Genomic DNA, 21,391 nt, shown 5'->3' on the forward strand with positions numbered 1-21,391 from the left:
TAAATTACAATAGTCTTACTCCCCACCACACACACACACACCATCATTATCATCATCATAAACAACAAGTATCGTACAATATACTACAGCCTTCAGTTTAGATGTATTGATATATTATTGGAGACTTCTTAAATTTAATCTTTTCTATTTCCAATGAATTTTTGATATAAGAATTTTGATAAAAATTCAATTAAAGTAAGTTATTTTTCTGTGGTAAAAATTTTACAAGCTCAGTTAAGCATTGTAATTTAAAACATCTTTCTCATCAACAATAATATAGTTTTTTCTTTTAGTTTTTATTGCACGTCCTCAAACATTATTTTTTTTTTTACGGTAATTGGCTTTCAGACACTCACATATATTTTCTCCAGACTAAGAGATTATATTGGAGTGTCCAAATGTTTCTTTGAAATTCAATTATTCTTAATATATCGATGCATTCATACTCAGTTCATCACAAGTTTTGATTTTAAAAATTCTGAAAATAAATTGCAAAAATTTAGCAACATATGCATTGATGTTGATATTGCATATTACAGAATGTAAATAAATTATAGAGGAAGGGATTAAAGTTTTCTCCCTTAAATTTGAGAGTTCATAACTGATTTTAGGACAGTATAAACAAGAGTGGTTTGATTCAGGTAGTTTCAGGTGGTATAGAACCGAAAGTTACATATATTTGGATGAATTCATGTTGTACAGTATGTTAAGAGTTAAATGAGAAAAAATTATGATATTCCAAAACATCTATGGATTAAATAAATGATTAGAGCTATTAGTACACTGTAGACAGTTTTCAAAGTATTTACTTTGCATTTACAACCACCTCCCTCAATGGCTGATTTAAGGAGTGATATGCACCCATTGTGGTTGGATATTTAGAAAACTTGGACCTGTTGCCTCTGATTTTAATTATTTCCCCCCACCCCCTTCTACTTTTAGATATTTTTTCACAACCTTCTTCATTGCCATAAAATAATAGCAAAGATAAAAAATATAAGGAATTTGTATTAAGATCTTCAGTAGTTTTAATAAATAATAAATAACCAGGAAAAGGAATAGCTGTTAGTTTTTCAGTTAGTTTTCCATCTGCTTCCCTTTGTAATTACATACTGTCATTAATGACTTGATTATAATGCCTTTGTAATTCCTGATATTGTGGAGTGAGGAAAGTTGATATACGTTTGATGTATGTTTACCAGCTCTCTTTCAGAATCATATGCTGTTATTGTTTATCTCTCAAGTCAGTACTGATCAAACAGAACTATATATATAAGTGTGCTCCAGCCATAACTGTCTTTTTTTTTTTTTTTAAGTGGGTAGAATTTCTTGTGTGAAGTTTTGCTTTAATTTCTATCCAGTTGAACAACTGCTTATAGTAGCTCCTGTCTCAGTAACATTTGTATGGAATGAGTGCGAGAACCAATAAGAGTTGTGAGCATTGAAATCAGAGGGGAAGTGTAGGGTCCAGATTTGATTGGTGTCCCTAGATATTGGAGACGATGAGAGAGGACTGTCTAATAGGTTTACCGGTAGTATTTGGCATCTAGAGAAGTGTAGAAGGCTGTTAGTGCACCAGTCTCAATATCCCCTTGTTCAGACTCTGGTTTCAAAGCTTGTCAGAAGTTTTCAGACTGAACTCAACTAAAGCACTCCAAAAGAGATTTGCCACTTACACCCCTAGTGTCTGCCTATTGTATTTTAATTTAATATAACAATAACTAGTGCCTAAACCCCATTGAAATAGAAGAAATATAAGTAATGATCCCTTGCAACCCCTCCCAGCTGAGCATCCCTAATTTTGCAGGCTCATAAGTGTTGTTGCCACGTAAAAAGTACCTGTACACTCTGTAAAGTGATTGGCATTAGGAAGGGCATCCAGCCATAGAAACCATACCAAAACACACATGGAGCCTGAACAACCCTTCAGCTGGTCAGCTTCTGTCTAACTATCCAACTCATGCCAGCATGGAAAGCAGACATTAAATGATGATGATAATTAATTGATTAGTAAACCATTACAAAAGTGTTTGAAATATAGCAATCCAACAAACTTACTGAGATTTTGTTAAACTAACTTTTTGTAACTAGAATTACTGTTACTTTTTTTTTTCTCTACTTTCTTTTACAGACAGTGATGACGATGAAAATCAGCCCGACAAAACTGAATTGGTTAATACAGTGAATGCCTTAAATGCTCGCTTTGGAGACCTGAGCACATGCTACGACCTCATTGTAAAGCAAGGTGCTGCATTCCAACGTGCCCTTAATGAGCACGAGCAGATCGACAGTGCTGCAGATTCTACTAGCAAAATAAAAGCCATCAATGAACGAGCAACTTTATTTAGGATTGCTTCAAATGCTATGTTAAATGTAAGTATTGTATTGTTGTTTCACTCACATTTCACAATTCATGTGACATTTCCTTCATTTGATAATTAATTAAAAATGATAAAATTTAAATGTTACTAAATTTAGTTGATCTTTTCTCTCATGTATTTTGTATTGTTTTGAAAATCATTCAATCAAATTATTGTTACATTTATTTTATAAATATAATATAATATAATATAATATTTATATTTATACACACACACACATACACACACACACACAGTGTTTTCTTTTTGTTTGCTTTTGTCGATACTTGGGTTTCCTTCACTCAATTCAACACTACTTAAGTATTCTATAACTAATTACCAGCTAATTCCTTAACTTACTTTGCTATGTTCCAAGAGAGCCATTCTTGGATTCGTGCTTGTCTCTTTCTTGCCCCTCTCTTTTTTTTCTCCAGCCTCTACAGGTTTGTGGTTCCTTATGTTAAACCCTGCCACCACTCTCATTTCTCATTAATTCCGCCATGTTAGAAAATTTCTTTCAATGTCTATGTGAAATTTTGAAAGTATTTTTTTCTAATAGCCATGCCAAAGCAGACATTGGCGCTTGATGCAGTCCTCCAGCTCATCGGAGCTTGTCATACTACCCAACCCATGCAAGCATGGGAAGACAGACAATAAACGATTATGCTGATAACAATGATAATACACCTGTTCATCAATTTCTGTTAATTGTAATTACTTTATTGGTAAACTATTGATTTTTGCAAGGTTTAATATTTTATTATTTAGCAGTATCATGGACCATGATCTATTTTGAATGTTTATGTTTGGTTAAACACACACAGACATGGCCGAGTGAAAAAATAAGTTTGCTTCTTAACCCTGTGGTTTTACAGCACATCAGACAAATCTCTTTTTCTGTAATAGCCCTAGACCAAATTATACCCAATGCCTTGTGAGAGAATTTAATGGACACTGACTACAGGCAGCCTGTTGTATGTGTGTAACTGTGCAAGAATATTAATATCCATTGCTTGTCACTGGTTGAGCAAAGCAGTGTTGGTATTGACATTTCTCTTTGACATTATGACCAATCTCTTTGTGCTTTCAAAGACCTCTGAATTATAAGAAGCTCCTTAGTTAAAAACAAGTAAGAGTTGGCAATGGGTAAAGCACCTTGCTGTAAAATACTGTTTGAAGGGGTTCCTTGTCCAAACCTTGCTAGTTTAGGAAAATGGATGTTAAAAAAACATTAATTGCTATTCTACCTTCATGTCATCAAGGGCTGCTAGAATCCACTTAGAGATACCTTTCTGAAAATATTTAATGGACTTAATTATATAATACCACACTCATATATCTTCTTTGTCTTTTACTTGTTTCACTCATTAGACTGCACCCATGCTGGGGCACCACTTTGTAGGGTTGTAGTCAAATAAATTGACCCCAGTACTTATTTTTTAAAGCCCATTCTATCAGTCTCTTTTGCCAAACTGCTAAGTTATGGAGATGTAAACACACTAATACTGGTTGTCAAGTGGTCAGGGGAGATAAACACACACATGCATGCATGCATAACGGGCTTCTTTCAGTTTCCATCTACCAAATGCACTCACAAGGCTTTGCTCAGCCCTGGGCTATAGTGTTAGACACTTGCCCAAGATGCCACAAAACAACCTGTTCATTGATTTATAATGTAAGTGGCTTATGTTCTCTATATATCTTTAATGTGATTCTTAAAAAGAATTAGTGTAAAACAGTGTACGACAAAGTTTATGACCCTTTGAAATACAAATATAGTTAATTTCACCAGCTTCCACAGTTTCTTTCTGCTTTATTTTAATCACAGAACTTTGCTCAATCTGACATTGTTATAGTTGAGGATACATGTCCAAGAATCCACATATTGGAATTGAACTCAAGACTTCATAATTGTGAAGTACATTTAACCATCTGGCCTTGTCTGTACAATCTTGATGCTTAGTATATCAATTTGTGTATGCTCTCGCACCTTGAAACTGAACACTTATACATTTGATTTTTACATGATTTTAATACCTGTACAGTATTAAAACCATGGACAATGTTCAAACTAAGATGTTATGATAATCATTATGCTTTTGTTTTTTCTTTTTAATTGTAACATGAATTAAAATTAGTGTTGCATGACTTTTTCTTTATTAGTAACAAGGAGGGATCTTTTTTAAAACGGGGGCCACATTTTTCATTAACGAAACACTTTGAAACTTGGAACACTGGTAGAATGTGTCATATAAAACATCTTTTTCTCTTAGTCTTCTTAAAAAAAAAAAAAATCCATAAATTATTCCATGTTAAAGTTGTCGTATTTCTGTAATTTCAACCAATCACTGACATCCATTCAGCCGATATACATTACAAACGATTCTGAAACAATTAACCCTAACCCTAACCCTAGGGTTAGAGTTAGGGTTAGGCTTAGGGTTAGGGTTAAAGCAAATTTAAAATGAAAAAAGCAAATAAAACGAAGAATCGTTTGTTTATGTAGTCGGCACTTAATGTATATCGGCTGAGTGGACGTCAGTGATTGGTTGAAATTATCGAAATAAGACAATTTTTTACATGAAATAAATTCGAATACAAAAATATTTTTCTGTTCTATAACACAAAATAGATAAGTATACGAAGTTTGAAAGTCTTTCGGTACCAAAAACACTACGTAAAACATTAATGAAAAATGTGGCCCCCGTTTTAAAAAAGATCCACAAGGAGCCTATATATACAGTTTGATATGTTAAGTGGGTTATATAAAGCATGTGGGGATGTATAAGTAGTAGTGGTACTTTTGGTTAGTACTTTTCACATAATATTAACTAAATAATGGTAGTGTTTTCATTAGTATATATATGTATATGGGATGGCCTGTCTGTTGGTGACTGAGTGGCTATGAAGGTATCTGGGATTCTTGTGATTTGAGGGATGGCAATACACTTTAGCTTACCTAGTAATGCATATAAGTACTACTTTGACAGAATTGACCGAACCCATTTGACATACTCAGTTGAACAATCATTCTGGCAACCTGTAGATTTGTGGTTTAACTCCTGCAGTGGGGTCTGTTTTATTTATTTCTTAATTTTTCCCCCCTCCATAATGGCATGTGTGCATACTTAAATGTGTGTGTGTGTGTGTCTCTCTCTCTCTCTCTCTGTCTATGTACATTAATGATAATGAATGAAAAAGAGTTCGGAATACTGAGGACAGGGTATAAATAATTTATTTTATTCAATCATCTGAAATTAAAATTAACTGGAACCCTGGGTTTTACCAGGCCTGATATTTCATGCTTTCTTTGGCTGTCAATTAAGCTGAAGATCTGAGCACAAAATATCAGGCCTTGTGAAATCTAAATTCTAGTTAGTTTTAGTTCCAACTGACTGAATCAAATTAATTAATTATATAGTCGAGCATGTTGAGCAGAAATAAAGAGAATATATATATATATATCATTCATCATCATCATCATCATCATCATCATCATTATCATTTAACGTCCGCTTTCCATGCTAGCATGGGTTGGACGATTTGACTGAGGACTGGTGAACCAGATGGCTACACCAGATTCCAATCTGATTTGGCAGAGTTTCTACAGCTGGATGCCCTTCCTAACGCCAACCACGCCAAAAGTGTAGTGCGTGCTTTTATGTATCACCGGCACGAAGGCCAGTCAGGTGGTACTGGCAACGGCCACGCTCAAAATGGTGTATTTTACGTGCCACCTGCACAGGAGCCAGTCCAGCAGTACTGGCAACGATCTTGCTCAAATGTCTTTTCACGTGCCACTGGCACAAGTGCCAGGAAGGTAACGATCACGCTGAAATGGTGCTATTTACATGCCACCGGAACGGAAGCCAGACAGCTGGTGCTCTGGCAACGATCACGCTCGGACGGTGCTCTTAGTGCTCCACTGGTACAGGTGCCGATACAATTTCGCTTTTGCTTGCCCCAACAGGTCTTCGCAAGCCGAGTTTAGTGTTCAGTGAAAGAGACGTTGGCATGGGTGCCAGTCTACAAATTTAGTTCGATTTCAATTTCACTTGCCTCAACAGGTCTTCGCAAGCGGAGTTTAGTGTCCAATGAAGGAATGTTGTGTGTAAGTGGGCTGGCTACATCCCTGGCAGAGGCCTTGGATTTTGGTCTCACTTGGCTTGCCGGGTCTTCTCACACACAGCATATATATATATATAGGTATATGGGATTAATGGGATTTGAACTTGTATTCTGTGATAAAAAGCTTGGAGTATTTACCAATTATATTGTTGTTTCTCAAATATTTCCAAGTCTGATTAATATAAAAAATGCCATGCAGTTTAAGATATTTATTGCAGTAATGACTATGATTTGGGCATTGCTTGACAACCGATGCTGGTGTGTTTATGTCCCCGTAACTTAGCGGTTTGGCAAAAGAGACCGATAGAATAAGTACTAGGCTTACAAAGAATAAGTCCCGAGGTCGATTTGCTCGACTAAAGACGGTGCTCCAACATGGCTGCAGTCAAATGACTGAAACAAGTAAAAGAGTATATATATATACATACACACACACACTGAGACCCTCTTCAGTCATGACTGACCATGGGATTGCACCTAGAAAGTTACTCTCCCAGGCACAAGTCCGGGCAAGGTTGTTTATGGAACACCAGCAGTCACCCATGCATACCGGCCTCCCCTCTCCACGCCACTGATGTTATCCAAGGGAAAGGTAAAGGCCAATACAGCTTGGCACCAGTGACACCACAACTCATTTCTATGTCTGAGTGAACTGGAGCAGTGTGAAATAAAGTGTCTTGCTCAAGAACACAGCATGCAGCCTGGTCCGGGATTCAAACCCACAACCTCACAATTGTTAGCTCGACGCTCTAACCACTGAGTTATGCACCTTCACGTATATATATATATATATATATATTACAGCTTTTCAATAATCTTAATAGAGTCTCTAATTGGCAGGGGATTGTAGCATAACTTAAATCTAACTGCTTGTCTGCCTATATATATATATATATATATATATATATATATATATTGTAGAATGAGAAATAGAAAATCCTTGATACAGTATCATATATTTGAAAAAAATGGATAGAAACTGCTTTTTTGATAACTTTTCCACTTTAATAATAAGACACAAGTTTACAAAAAGGTAAACTTATAAACATGTGTGTGTGTATGGAAAAAGTTCATTGCACCACATCACATCTCTGCATTTTCTCTGTGTCTGGATGTTTGCTCATACCTTTACTTTAATAGCAACAAAATGTAACATATATTTTTTTTAAAAAATAGATCAGAAGCATTTGAGAAAAAAAGACAGACATCAAACACAACTGACTGTCTTACCCAGTGACATAAACATACTAAAGAGGGTGCTGAAAAAATCTTGGTTTTAAGGGTATTGCGAGAGGCCTGGTTGGAGGCATAATATCGGAAGATAAACTGATATCTAAGCAGTCTGGTAGATAGAATTAATTAAAATAACTTCCTTATTTTTTTTTTTTTTGTCATCTATTATTTATGATATTGATGTGTGTAATAGGGGAGGTTGGCAATGTTACTAGCAAGAAGGAGCACCAGTTTACTAAAGAGTATGGTATGAAAAGTCAGTCAGTTGATTAATTAGAGATTAAAAGTAAATGGGGAAAATAATGATAAAATCTGATTAGAAAGACTCCTTTTTTAGGATTTTTCTCAGTGAAAGGATCATCAATTGAACAGATTTGTTCTGAATTAAATAAAGAACTCCCCCTCCACAAACACACACACACATACATATATGTATATGTATGTATAAAGGCACTTAAGTTATTAGTGTCAATTTAAATACAGTTATTCTGATCCTTATATTTTTGTGATTTTGTATAAAATATTAAACTAAAATTATTGCTGACATGTAATTATAAATCATTTGTGGGAAAAATTTTACTGGTCGGCTTCAAAACATCAATGTTTAACATTTCACTTTAATACTTCTATTTAGAAACAAAATATTGATTAATATAAGATTTTTAACTATATATTTTTTTTCTAACTGATTACCTCTTGACAACATTATCACCATTGTCATCGACATCAAATGTTTGATGGCCATTCTTTAATTCCTATGCAGAACATATTTTCTCATTAGCTTATTCTTAACCTTCTCTATATATCTTGTTCTCTGGTCTGTAAAGTTCAACAATATTAGATAAGATGTATATTGGCTCCAGACACTTTTACTAACTCAACGCATTCACACATATCTAATACTGATAAAGTAGGAACTGTTTTGTTTTTGTTTCTGCAAACTAATGTTAAATCCTGTAATTTCTTTAATTCACCTAAAGACATTTCCATGTCCTTGCCTAGTTGTTATTTAAGTAGCAGGTGTCCCTTAGTGAATTAGAACTGCTTATCTATTTTATTTACCTGTCTGTCCTGCCTGTGTATTATCTGGTTGTCCAGGTAGGTTTATCTTTAAATGTGTGTGATAGCTAAAAGATGCTAAAGAAAATTATTATTTTTTGTTTTTCATGGGAAGCATGTCCATGCCTGTTTTATAGTTTATCATATATGTGAAGGTGCATGGCTTAGTGGTTAGGGTATTCAGTTCACAATTGTATGGTCATGAGTTCAATTCCCGGTGGTGCATTGTGTTCTTGAACAAGACACTTTATTTCATGTTGCTCCAGTCCACTCAGCTGGCAAAAATGAGTGCTACTTGTATTTCAAAGTACCAACCTTGTTACATTCTGGATCATGCTAAATCCCCCTGGGAAGTATGTTAAGAGTAAGCATGTCTGTGTAGTACTCAGCCTATTCCACATTAATTTCATGAGCAGGCTGTTCCGTTGATTGGATCAACTGGGACCCTCATCATTGTAGCCAACTGAATGCCAGTGATCATATATGATTCTTGAACTAACAGGTTTTTCCACCTCTGTTCTGTATTATCTCTTACTCTTCTAAATCACTAAAATTAACAGGATTTCTCAACTGTCTCCAGAAGAAGTCTTCAGGTTTTCTTTTACTCACATTATCATTTGAAGTTTGTGTTGTAAAAAGGGTAACGGGTAAAGACCCCCCCCCCCCTCCCTTTAGTCATGAATGACCATGGGATTGCACCTAGAAAATTCTCTTTGTAGGCACAAGTACAGGCAAGATTGTTTATGGAAAACAAGCAATCACCCATGCATACCAGCCTACCCTCCCCATGCTATTGATGTTATCCAAGGGAAATATATCTTGGCACCAGTGACATCACAACTCACTTCTACAGCTGAGTGAACTGGAGCAATGTGAAATAAAATGTCTTGCTTAAGAACATAACACACAGCCCAGTTCAGGAATTGAACTCACTACCTCATGGTTGTGACCCCAATGTTCTAAACACTGAGCCATATGCCTTCACATGCATATTCCTACATCCACTGACCATTTTCCAACCATTCACTCTGCATCCAAATACCTACTTTACACCTATTTTTGCATTACTACAGCCTCCCTACGCATACCTCCAATGCACCACACCCTAGCCCTACACATGCCGTTATGGCTACAATCTCTCTCTGTAATTATTTCTACTGCTCCCCTCTCCCTGTGTCCAACCTATTTACATTACATTAAATATTTTTCCTTATCAATGTAAATTCTTTGGTTATTCCAATTTACTTGATATAAATTCTTGGTTTGATTATTATCAAAGATTAAATGTTAAAGAATTTGCACATAACTAACTTGTGAAGTTCTGTAGCTAATTGTTCTTTTTATTTATATCATATCTCAATATTTGTTCATAGTATCCTTATTTCAAAGGCACCTCTTTTTTAATAACTTGCACTTACTTATTAGTATTTATGTAATTTTTCTTAGAAAGTCAGTACCTCCAGCACATTCTTAGATGTTTGAGACATCAGCACTTCCTTAATTGGTGTACCAATACTTTCTTATAGGAGATTTGTTGTGTGAGGCTGGAACAATGCAAAAAAGGTGCAAAGTAAACTACAAAAGGAAAAGTAAACAAAACAAAGTTGCAGTTCTACCTCGTATTTCTATATTTCAGGGTTACAGTCTCTTCTTCAGGCCATTTGGTAAGAGTGAAGAAAAGAAAAGTTGTTGCTAGGATGTATGGGGAAGGAGGAGGAAGGAGGAAGGTGACGTGTGCAGACTGGTGTTGCTATAGTAACCAGTCTCCTTCATGTAGTTCCTCCCTATTGTTAATGACTGGTCTCAGTTTGTTGATATATTGTTGGTACCATCTAAGATGAAGGGTATGTCTATTGAGAGCATTCTTTGGTAGAGATAGTACAACTTAATGTTCTGTAAAGGACAAATATACTCCCCACCTTCACATTTCACAACCTCACACTACATCATTATTTGCACATGAATGCTGTTGCCATATAAAAAGCACTCAGCCCACTCTGTGGGTGGGTTGGTGTTAGGAAGAGCATCCAACCATAAAATCCATGCCAAAACAGACACAGAAGTCTGAAGCAGTTCCCCAGCTTGCCAACTCCTGTCAAACCATCCAACCCATACCAGCATGGAAGGCTGTCATTAAATGATGATGGTGTAGATTATAAATCCATCACACTCTAAAGATTCTAAATTGTTACAAATACAAGGTTTAAATTCTCTGGCTATATCTTACGGTGGACTCACATTTAAAACACTGCCTAAATTTCATCATCCTAAGAGCTAAGTTTCAGAAAATACTTTGGTTTCTAACTTGTTTAACACTCTGAGATAAAGAACCATGTTGAAGGACTGCCAACATAACCTAATATAAGTACTGCTGCTGCTACACATAGAAACATTGCTGGCCGTATTTAAAAGAGGATCACAGTTCAGTTGATTACTCAAAAATTGCCTACCAGTACACCACAAACACTTGTTCATGAACCTGCTGTGTCTTCTCCCTGCCTCTTTTATCACCACTGCTACTATGACTACTACTCTTCAAAACTAGTTGGCTGCATGACATCTCTGCCTGAATCTATCTGCTGCATAATCTTCTAACCTCTCTCTCCCTCCTCATCACACACTCACACGTTCTGTACTAAAATATTTGACTCATCAGTCTCCCCCTGGCCCTCACACCAGTTTCCTCCTTGGCCATACATTTCCTGCTGGTATTGACCCTTTCAGCACTGTTATCTCAACATTAACTGCATCAGATTCACCAGTGGAAGGTAAAGGATGAAAGTAAAACTAATCCATCATTCTATTATTTCTAACACTATCAACCTACTTGGCATTTATTTAAATATAACATTGATGTGAAATTTCTCTCTCTCTCTCTATGTGTGTGTGTTGGTAGGTGGATGTATATATGTATGTTTGTGTGTGTGTTGATGCTAACAGGAGAAATAGAACCCGAAACACAAGTAGGTATATATATTTTTATTAATTTCACAGAAGCAACAGAGTGACTCTAGGGCCGAGAGTTTCATGCATTAGCATTTATCAAACTGTCAGCCCTTGAGTCACTCTGTTGCTTCTGCTATATATATGTATGTATGTATAAATATATACACGTACATACATGCATGCATACATACATACATATATATATCATCATCATCATTTAAAGTCCATCTTCCATGGTGGCATGGGTTAGACGGTTTGACAGGAGCTGGCCAGGTAGAAGACTGCATCAGGCTACTATGTTTGTGTGTGTGTGTGTGTGTGTGTGTGTGTACATATAGGTAGCAAGTGTGGCTGTGTGGTAAGAAGCTTACTTCCTGACCACATGGTTCCAGGTTCAGTCCCACTGTGTGGTATCTTGGAAAGTGTCTTCTACTATATCCTCGAACCGCCCAAAGCCTTGTGAATGGACTTGGTAGACAGAAACTGAAAGAAGCCTGTCGTATGTGTGTGTGTATATATATATATATATGAGTTTGTCCCCCTCCCATCGCTTGATAACCAGCATTGGTGCATTTACGTCCCTGTAACTTAGAGTTTCGGCAAAAAGTGAGCGATAGAATAAGTGCTAGGCTTATAAAGAATAAGCCCTGGGGTCAATTTCTTCAACTAAAGGTGGTGCTTCAGTATGGTCGTGGTCAGATGACTGAAACAAATAAAGAATATATATATGCCTGCACACACACACACACACATAATAATGTAGATGCACATGTAATTGATTTTTTCAAAAAATTAGTTTGTTTGTGTGTGTGTGTGTGTGTGTGTGTGTTTCATAAAGAAATATATTATATTTACTACTACTATGTGTTTAATCATTTGTTAATCAGTGTAGAGCAAGCAAGTCCTAAACATTATAAGGTAATTTGTTCATTCATAGATATTGTTGTTGTTTAGTCCCAAGGTAATCTTGATCAAACAGGACCATAACCAAAAGACATTGAAGCCATACTCACCTTATCCCTTTTTATGGTGGTGATTGGTGGTAATGGTGGTGGGGGGGATTTCAGTTCCTAGACCAGTAGTTCAAGTACCATTCCCTTCCCTCACACCAAATATTACTAAAATATTTTCACCCACCTCATTCTTCCCCTTATTAAGGAGAAGGTACGATAGAGTTTATTTCCATATGGTTCCTGTTTGTTTGTTTGTTTGTTTCTTTCTTTCTTTCTTCTTCCTTCCTTCCTTGTGGTTTTAGGCAAAGTTTGAAACCATTCTAAATTTATTAAATAGAGTAATTTGTCCATCACTGTTTCAATCCCCACTATTGTACACTACATTATCCAATGTGTCCTTTTTAAAAAAAAAAAAAAAGACAGTAGGATATGGCTAGAGGGAGATTCGGCTGCTATTTCTAACAAGTCGAGTGAGCATTGTAAAACAGTGGTTCTCAATCGAGGTGCATGTGGTCCTTGGGGATCCATGTAAGATTTTGTTGTGAAAATTTGTTTTTAAGAAATTGGTTATGAGTGAAGCATTAGACAAATTGTATTGGAGCCTGCTGTACATGTGCGTGCATGCGTGTGTGTTTGTATGTATGTGTGCGTGTGTTTGTTGTACCACTCTTGTGTTTCATGTTGTTGCTCATCAAAGAATTTCTACCGAGTATTTTTCCCTCTTGTTTGACAATCGACGACTGGTGTTGGTTTGTTTGCATCCCATAAGTTAGCAGTTCAACGAAAGAGACTGGGTGAAAAGTACCAGATTTAAAAATAAGTACTGGAGTCAATTTGTTTGAATAAAACCTCCAAGGCAGTACCCCACCATGGTTGCTGTCCAATGACTAAAACAAGTAAAAGATTGAAGATATAGAAAACAAAACAAGGCACAAGATTGCAAGATATTCAGTTATATCATCTTACATACATTTCATTAACAGAAGATGATTACCAGTTACATAATGCAAATTACACAATCAGGACTTATTGTCAAATCATCAGAGATATATAACTTGTATACATAACATTATTAGATTGGAAAAATGAAAAAAATTCACTATCAAGGAAATGGTTAATGACACAATGTTACATGTGCAAGTTACATATATCTGATGATTTCATAATAAGTCTTGATTAAATAATTTGTTTTATGTTACTAATAATCACCTTATGTTAATAAAACATAGTAAGATGTTGTAACTAAATATCTTATAAAACAATCCCTCATTTTGTTTTTTGTTTTTTTAACAAATACTCAATGTAACATTCAAACCTGGATTTGTTAACAACAGATACAATTACAATACACAAACAGAAATACACACAAAGTTCTAAATACCGGTTACTAGTTGCCCAATTTAAGGCTTAAATTGCTCTTATATCGTATATTATCTTCTCAGTGGAATATTCTGTTATTGGTCATGAAAGAATCTCGTAATTTATGATTTCTATTTTTTTTTTCTGCAGATATATGCATGCATACGTATATGTGTATATATGTAATGAGTATACATATATGTATATGAAAATTTTCTTGTATTGCAATCTCAGTGGAATATTTTGTTATTGGTCATGAAAGAATCTCATACATTTTGATTTCTATATTTTTTTCCCGAAGTTAGTTTTATATACATGTATGTGTGTGTGTGTGTGTGTACATGTGTGTATATATATATATATATATATATATATATATATATATATATATATATATATATATATATATATATATATATATATATATATATATAGTCGAAATTTATAGAAAAACAAAAGACAAAGACAGGTGTATGTATGAACAACAAGCAAGTGTATTAGTTTGATATCCTGGAAAATGAATAAGTCTTTTATGTTTCAAACCTACTCTCTTCAACAGAAAGAAATAAGAGAAAATGAAAAAAACTTGCAGATTTAGCAGTCGAACATGTATATAATATATATATATAACTAACAGCACTTACTCGGTATTACCTGTATCCTCCTGGGTTTGGTTAAATCCAATACCCTCCTCAACCTTATATATATGTGTGTGTGTGTGTGTGTGTGTGTATATGTATGTATATATATATATATATATATATATATATATATATATATATATATATATATATATATATATATGTATATTAAACTTTTCTCATATTATTTTGATCTTGGATTTTCTGTTATTGATTATTAATGAAACTCATACTTTCTAATTCCCATAATTTTTTGTCTTCCGTAGCTAGTTTTAGTTTTGCTATATTGAGGTAAAGGCTATTATAAATATATTTAAATTTTTTCTGAACAAATACTTTCATAGCTTCAAGGTGGTGCCCCAGTATGGCCACAGTCCAATGATTGAAGCAAGTGACAAAAGAAAAATTAACCAGCTCAATAGTAGTGACAACTGTGAAGTCCCGGCTAGTCCAGTCCTGTTCTCAATACACTTTACCCTGCCAACCTTGAGAAGTGTAAATGTTTATTTGACCTATACCACAGCTTATGCTGTGAATTGGCATTAGAGCATTGGATAAAATGTCTTATAGTTTTTGTCCCGATTGTCTATGCTCTGAGTTCAAATCTCACTGAGGTTAACTTCACCTTTCATACTTTTAGAGTTGACAGCTATCAATCCAGGATAAGGGATTGGTAGAACTGTTGGGCAGGATCTGGAAGGATGCCACTGTATTGTATCTTTCCCAGTAGTTTGTATCCTAACAGCAACTCTTGCAATGACACTAGTGCCAATGTGTATCAGCCCAAGTTAGCAATCTTTTCTTTTAAGAAACATGAGAGACAGACAAAGAGAGAAGACATACACACATGGGCAACTGCCAATGTTCCTTAAAAAAAAAAAGAAAATTAAATTTATCCTGGCCTGCACAGCTATGATTGATTAAGTGCAGTAAAGAAAGCCAATTATTTGATTTTCTGCAAATACAAATATCTTATCCATCCATCAATGGGTGATTTTAAAAAATGTTGATTTCAGAGAGAGAATGAGAGAGCTGGAATGGGATTCTTTATGTTCTTCTCCTTCCTTACTAGCATTAATGGAATGAGTGAGATGGTTATAGTCAGGAATCCTGGACTTGTTACACTGGGAGCTTTATAGCCGATATTATTTTGTTGCTGACCAGAACCTGATATGAAATCTAATATTTGCCGGGAGATGACATCATTGTTTTTCTTCTGTAGGATTGGAAATATGCCATTCTTGTCTTTTTTTTTTACCCTACTGTACCTGACCTTGGCTTATACTCTAGTCTTGATTTAATGTTCATAATAATAATAATAATAATAATGATGACGATGATATATTTCATTGTTATATGTGTTAGTTTTTTTTTTATGTTATGCTTCTATTGTTACTGTACAAGTTAGTAATAATATTCTGTCACAGAGCACTTCAGCAATACTATTTTGGAGTGTTTACTTATCAATAATAGCAACGAGGGTTTTTAAAATTTTTTTCTTGGCTAGGCATGTGGCCAGTTTTTTTGTTATTTTTAGAGAGAGAGAGAGAGAGAGAGAGAGAGAGAGAGTGGTTGGTGTGGAAAGTTATTGTTAGTTCAGTGAAGCTGAGATTGAAACTGGCAGGATTTGAACCCAAAATAAAGATACAAAGATATATACCAAACTGAACACTTTTGAGCATCAACAACACATTTCATTTGTTTGTTTGTTTCCTTTTATGTATGCTTTTTTTCACATGCTAGCATGGGTTACATGAATATATTATTGAGGCATTGTGTTGCAGCAGGATGCCTTTCCTGTTGTTAATCCTCACCTGCTTTTCTTAAGTAAGGTATCTCTTATTTTGCACAACTTTGAAGGTGGGAAGCATGCAATTTGTTTGGAGGAAAAATGATAACAAACCATTCACACCAAATGACTTTCATACAGTGCAAATATAAACACACACATACACACACAGATATATTTATTGGTTAACTAGCTGTGGAAACATTCATTTTCTCTAGTGATTGACAGCTGCATAAACAGTATCCAAGAGGGAGACATCAATTTTATGTGTAAATGTGTTTGTGTGCGTAATGTGAACTAAGGGAATTATCAAGTAGGCTAATAGCATGAATTTAAATAATTCAGGCAGGTAGAGACATACAGCATGAAAATTCTCAATGAATTTGACTTTTCCAGTTAGTTGGTGAAATAAAACAAAAACTTCACATCATTCATTAGTGACTTTTTCTTTTATTTTTTTAATCAATTCAGCCTAAAGGCTGTGGCCATGCTGGGGTGCTGAAGATATTTTTTACACTTAAATGAACTTTCTGAGTTCAAGCCATCCTCCACTTATTCCTGTTCATTTTGTTTTTATTTATTTTTCCTATTATGTAAATTTTATTGGCTACAGTTATTAGTAATTCTTCTATCTACACCTAACATTCTCCGTCCCTTGAACAAAGCAAGCTCAAGAACAAAAGGCTTTACTAATGAGATCTAATAAGACCGAAACATGTAATTGTCATCTTTTCTACAAATAAAAATTAGGAGTGAAAATTATAAATTTTCTGTGAAATAAATCCTAAATTTCTTGAAATTATCTCTCTGTCTGATGGTTGTTAACAATAACTACTAGGGTTTTTTTTTTGGTACTGAAGATTAGCTGCAATCCGTAAGCAGCTTGCTTACTTATCTTTTTTGGTTACTATTTTATTCTGGTGGACCCCATAGCCATTTGATGTTTAAAGCTTAGTTTTATAGAAACCTCTTTCAAAATTCCTATTTTGTTCTTCATACATTAGCTTGTGTGAGTTGAACAATGTAAAATGTTAGAGAAAGAAACCTAGCTTTTTCTTGCAATTCATACCAATAACTACATCTAATTCAGGGTTCTCAACCATTTTTTTTTTATCTATGGACCCCTTTGAGAACTATTTTGTTCTGGTGGACCCCCATAGTTATTTGATGTTTAAAAACTAGTTTTATAGAAACTTCTTTTAAAATTCCTATTTTGTTTTTCATATATTAACTTGTGTAAGTTGAGCTATGTATCTATTGCAGTTTCTTGCAATAGATACATTTAAGCCAAAACTTTGCCATTTCCATGGTGCCAGCCACCCTTCTCTTGATGCCCTAATGTTTAATGGTTAATTCAGTACTATGTGTTTGTTGTGTTGATATGGGCATAGATGCAGTCATGGCTGTATGGTAAGAAGCTTGCTCCTAACCACATAATTCAAGGTTCAGTCTCATTGTGTGGCACCTTAGGCAAGTGTCTTCTGCTAGAGCCTTGGGGCCGACCAAAGCTTTGTGAGTGGATTTGGTAGATGGAAACTGAAAGAAGCCCATCATGTGTGCATACATGCATGTGCATGTATGTGTGTGTGTGTTTGTCCCTCATCACTGCTTGACAACCGGTGTTGGTGTGTTTATGTCCCTGTGACATAGTGGTTCAACAAAAGATACTGATAGAATAAGTACCAGGCCTAAAAAAAAACCTCAAAAAAGATAAGTAATGGGGTGAATTCACTCGACTAAAAAAAATTGTTCAAGGCAGGGCCCCAGCATGGCTACAGTGTAATGACTGAAATAAGTAAAAGATAAAAGATAGGCACAGGCATGGCTGTTTAGTTGTTAAGGACCACATGGTTCCTATTTCACTTTGACTATGACACCTTGAGCAAGTGTTTTTTTACAATTGCCTTGGATTACCCAATGACTTCAGGAGTGTGTGTGTGTGTGTGTAATACATATATAATTGTGTTTGTATGTATGTTCAAGTGAATATGCCATTTCCACTTTCTCTGCATGTGATTGTATGAACAAATGAAACACATAAAAAAAAAGCAGTAATGGATGTGTTTATATTTCTTGTGGTTAATATGTTCTATAGCTCTGAGGTGGTAAGCTGGCAGAATCGTTAGCAGACTGGGCAAAATGCATTGTGGCATTTTGTCCGTCTTCACTTTCTGAGTTCAAATTCTGCTGAGGTTGATTTTTGCCTTTCATCCTCTTGAGGTTGATAAGTAAGTACCAGTTGAGTATTGGGTGCCAATGTAATCGGCTTTTCCCCTCTCCTGAAATTGGTGGCCTTGTGCCAAAATTTGGAACCAATATGTTCTATAGTTCTGTGCATTTGAAGTTTAGTGAAATAAAATTGAAAAATTGAAATCCTTTACTTGAAAAACTGGTAAGTGTTGATAACATGTAGAACATACTTCTTTTAAACTCTGACTCTAATAAGTATCCATCTGGCCCATGCTGGCTGAGGAAAATAGATGTAAAACGGAACGAATCTGCTTTCCTATGCAGACATAAACTGGATGTGACTTTTCAAAGTAGTGTTTTACAGCTAAAATGTCCTTTCTGATGCTAACCCTTTTAATCACATTTTACATCATGTTGAGAGATGGTGTACTCCTTCTGAAATAATGATGTAGTGTGTATATATGTATGTGTGTGTATATGTATATGTGTGTGTGTGTTACAAAGAGTCCCACTGTGAAAATGGCACTGTTTTGCATGGCTTCGTTTTGAATTGTAGAAGACAAGTTTCTTTTCCCTCTTTTTTATTTTTTCCTGTAATTTATTATGAATGACAGGAGGAGTAGGTGGAGGAAGAAGAGGAGGAGAGGTGGCCCTCATAGCCTTTAGCAGGTCTCATTGGGGTAAATTAGTGTTAATGTAATTAATCCTCTGTTTGAAATGTTGCAGGTAAGTGCTTGTAAAGAAGACATTCCAGGGGGAATTCAGTTCTGGAGAAGAAGGAAATAAAGAGGAGGGGGAAAGGTGGAGAGAGAGAGAGAGAGATGGTAGGAGTAGTAATAAGAGAAGAATGAAGAGAAAGAGCTTTTTCATTGCAATGTATAGCCAAGAGAAGGTATGAGCCTGTGGTAGAGGCTGTGTGTGTGTGTGTAGATAAATAGATAGATAGATATAGATGGATGGATGGATGGATGTGTAGGTAGGTAGGTAGATAGAAACATAGACTGACAGACGGATGGATAGATAGACAGACTGATTGATGGAAAGGTAGACAGACAGATTGATGGAAAGGTAGACAGACAGACAGATAGATGTGTTTGGAGACAGTGCATGAAAATGTCACACATACACATAAGCTCATATGTGTATGTGTGACTATAGAGACATACATGTAATACACAAGATTTATTTTAAGAAAAGGCTTTTGGTTAGCTAATACAGTGCTTTAGTTTTCATTTAGTACAACAGACAGTAATGAAACCAATTAGTAGTGATTTTAATTCATTACCTTTTTTTTTATGGACACATGGTTTATATATATATATATGAGTGAGGAGTGCGTATAGACATTTTAATTAATACTAAAGTATTACTGGTACTTGTTTAGTGAAGGCATCAAACTGGTGAGCTGTTGGAAAACTGGGTAGCATGCCTTGTGTGCTACCCAGCTTGTTTCTGGCACTTGGCATTCTGAGTTCAAATGCTGCTGAGGTCAAGTACCAATCCAGTAGCAAACGTAATCGTTCACCTAGTTTAACATCACCAACAAAAGCACTTTAGGTATTTTTAGTGGAGTCCACTCTGATAGAAGCATTCTGGTTAAGTATCTGGTTGGAGAATAACTTTCTTTCCCCTCTTGCTAGCCATAAGGTCCTTGTAAAGACTCATGGACATTGCTTTCTTTTATAATTAAATGAGAGAGGGAGAGGGAGAGAGAAACTGCTTATAGGTCTGAGCAAGGCCCATAACTCTTCTGGCTTTAGTTCGTCTAGCTGTTAAGAGATATCAAAACGAATTCCATTATTTCACAGTTGTGCGGTTAACACTAAAAAGGAAGAGGAGGCAACCTGTACGTAGTCACTTCACCTGCTAGAAATAACAGCCAAATCTCAAATCAAACTCTGATCTCTTATTAAAAAAATATGGATATGCTCTGAAAAAAGAAGCTGGCTGACTGTGCCTGGAGCATATTTGATCATAGGTTTGCTTAATCAAAACCGAGCCTAGGGTTAAGCAAAAGCAAGTTGGTCATAAAATGCAAAGGCATAATCAAACACTTTCCAGCTTTAGGACTATGTTCATTGTCCACTTATCCTTTGATAGTTTCAGTCATTGGACTGTGGCCATGATGGGACAACTACAACTTGAAGGGTTTAAGTTGTACCAATTGACCTCCACTAACCTATTATTAGGTCTGGTACTTTTGTATTAGTCTCTTTTGCTGAACCATTAAGTTATGGGGAATATAAACAAACCAACACTGGTTGTCAAATGGTGGGTGGGAGAACACATGCACACATACTCTCTCTCTCTCTCACTCACACACACACACACACACACATTGCTTCCAGACAGTTTCCAAATTCACTCAGGAGGTATTGGTTGGTCCAGGGTTATAGTAAAAAAGTAAAGGCCCCTTTCGGTCATTGCATTCAGAAAGTTCCCCTCTGATGCACAAGTCCTGGCAAGATTGTTTATTGAAGGCCAGCAGTCACCCATGCATATCTTCCTCCTACTCTCCATACCATCAATGTTATCCAAGAAAAAGGCAAAGGCTGATACAGCTTGGCACCAGTGACATCACAGCTCATTTCTACAGCTGAGTGAACTGGAGCAAAGTGAAACAAAGAGTCTTGCAGAAGAGCATAACATACAGCCTGGTTCAGGAATCAAACTCACTACCTCATGATTGTGAGCCCGCCGATGCTCTAACCACTAAGCCATGCACCTTCACTT

The 21,391-nt window shown here is 35.6% G+C and overlaps 1 protein-coding gene across 5 annotated transcripts in view; it reads left to right on the forward strand.

Moving 5' to 3' along the window:
- LOC106875634 (oxysterol-binding protein 1) overlaps positions 1-21,391 on the forward strand; it is a 208,765-nt gene that overhangs the window by 121,589 nt on the left and 65,785 nt on the right. For all 5 annotated transcript variants that reach the window (XM_089364962.1, XM_089364963.1, XM_089364964.1 and 2 more), the window contains one exon: positions 2,132-2,373. In XM_089364962.1, coding sequence (XP_089221088.1) covers positions 2,132-2,373 — 242 coding nt within the window. The remainder of the gene's footprint in view (positions 1-2,131; positions 2,374-21,391) is intronic.

This window comes from Octopus bimaculoides, chromosome Z (genome assembly GCF_046866305.1).
Source record: "Octopus bimaculoides isolate indiv1 chromosome Z, ASM4686630v1, whole genome shotgun sequence".
NCBI classification, from domain to species: Eukaryota; Metazoa; Mollusca; class Cephalopoda; order Octopoda; family Octopodidae; genus Octopus; species Octopus bimaculoides.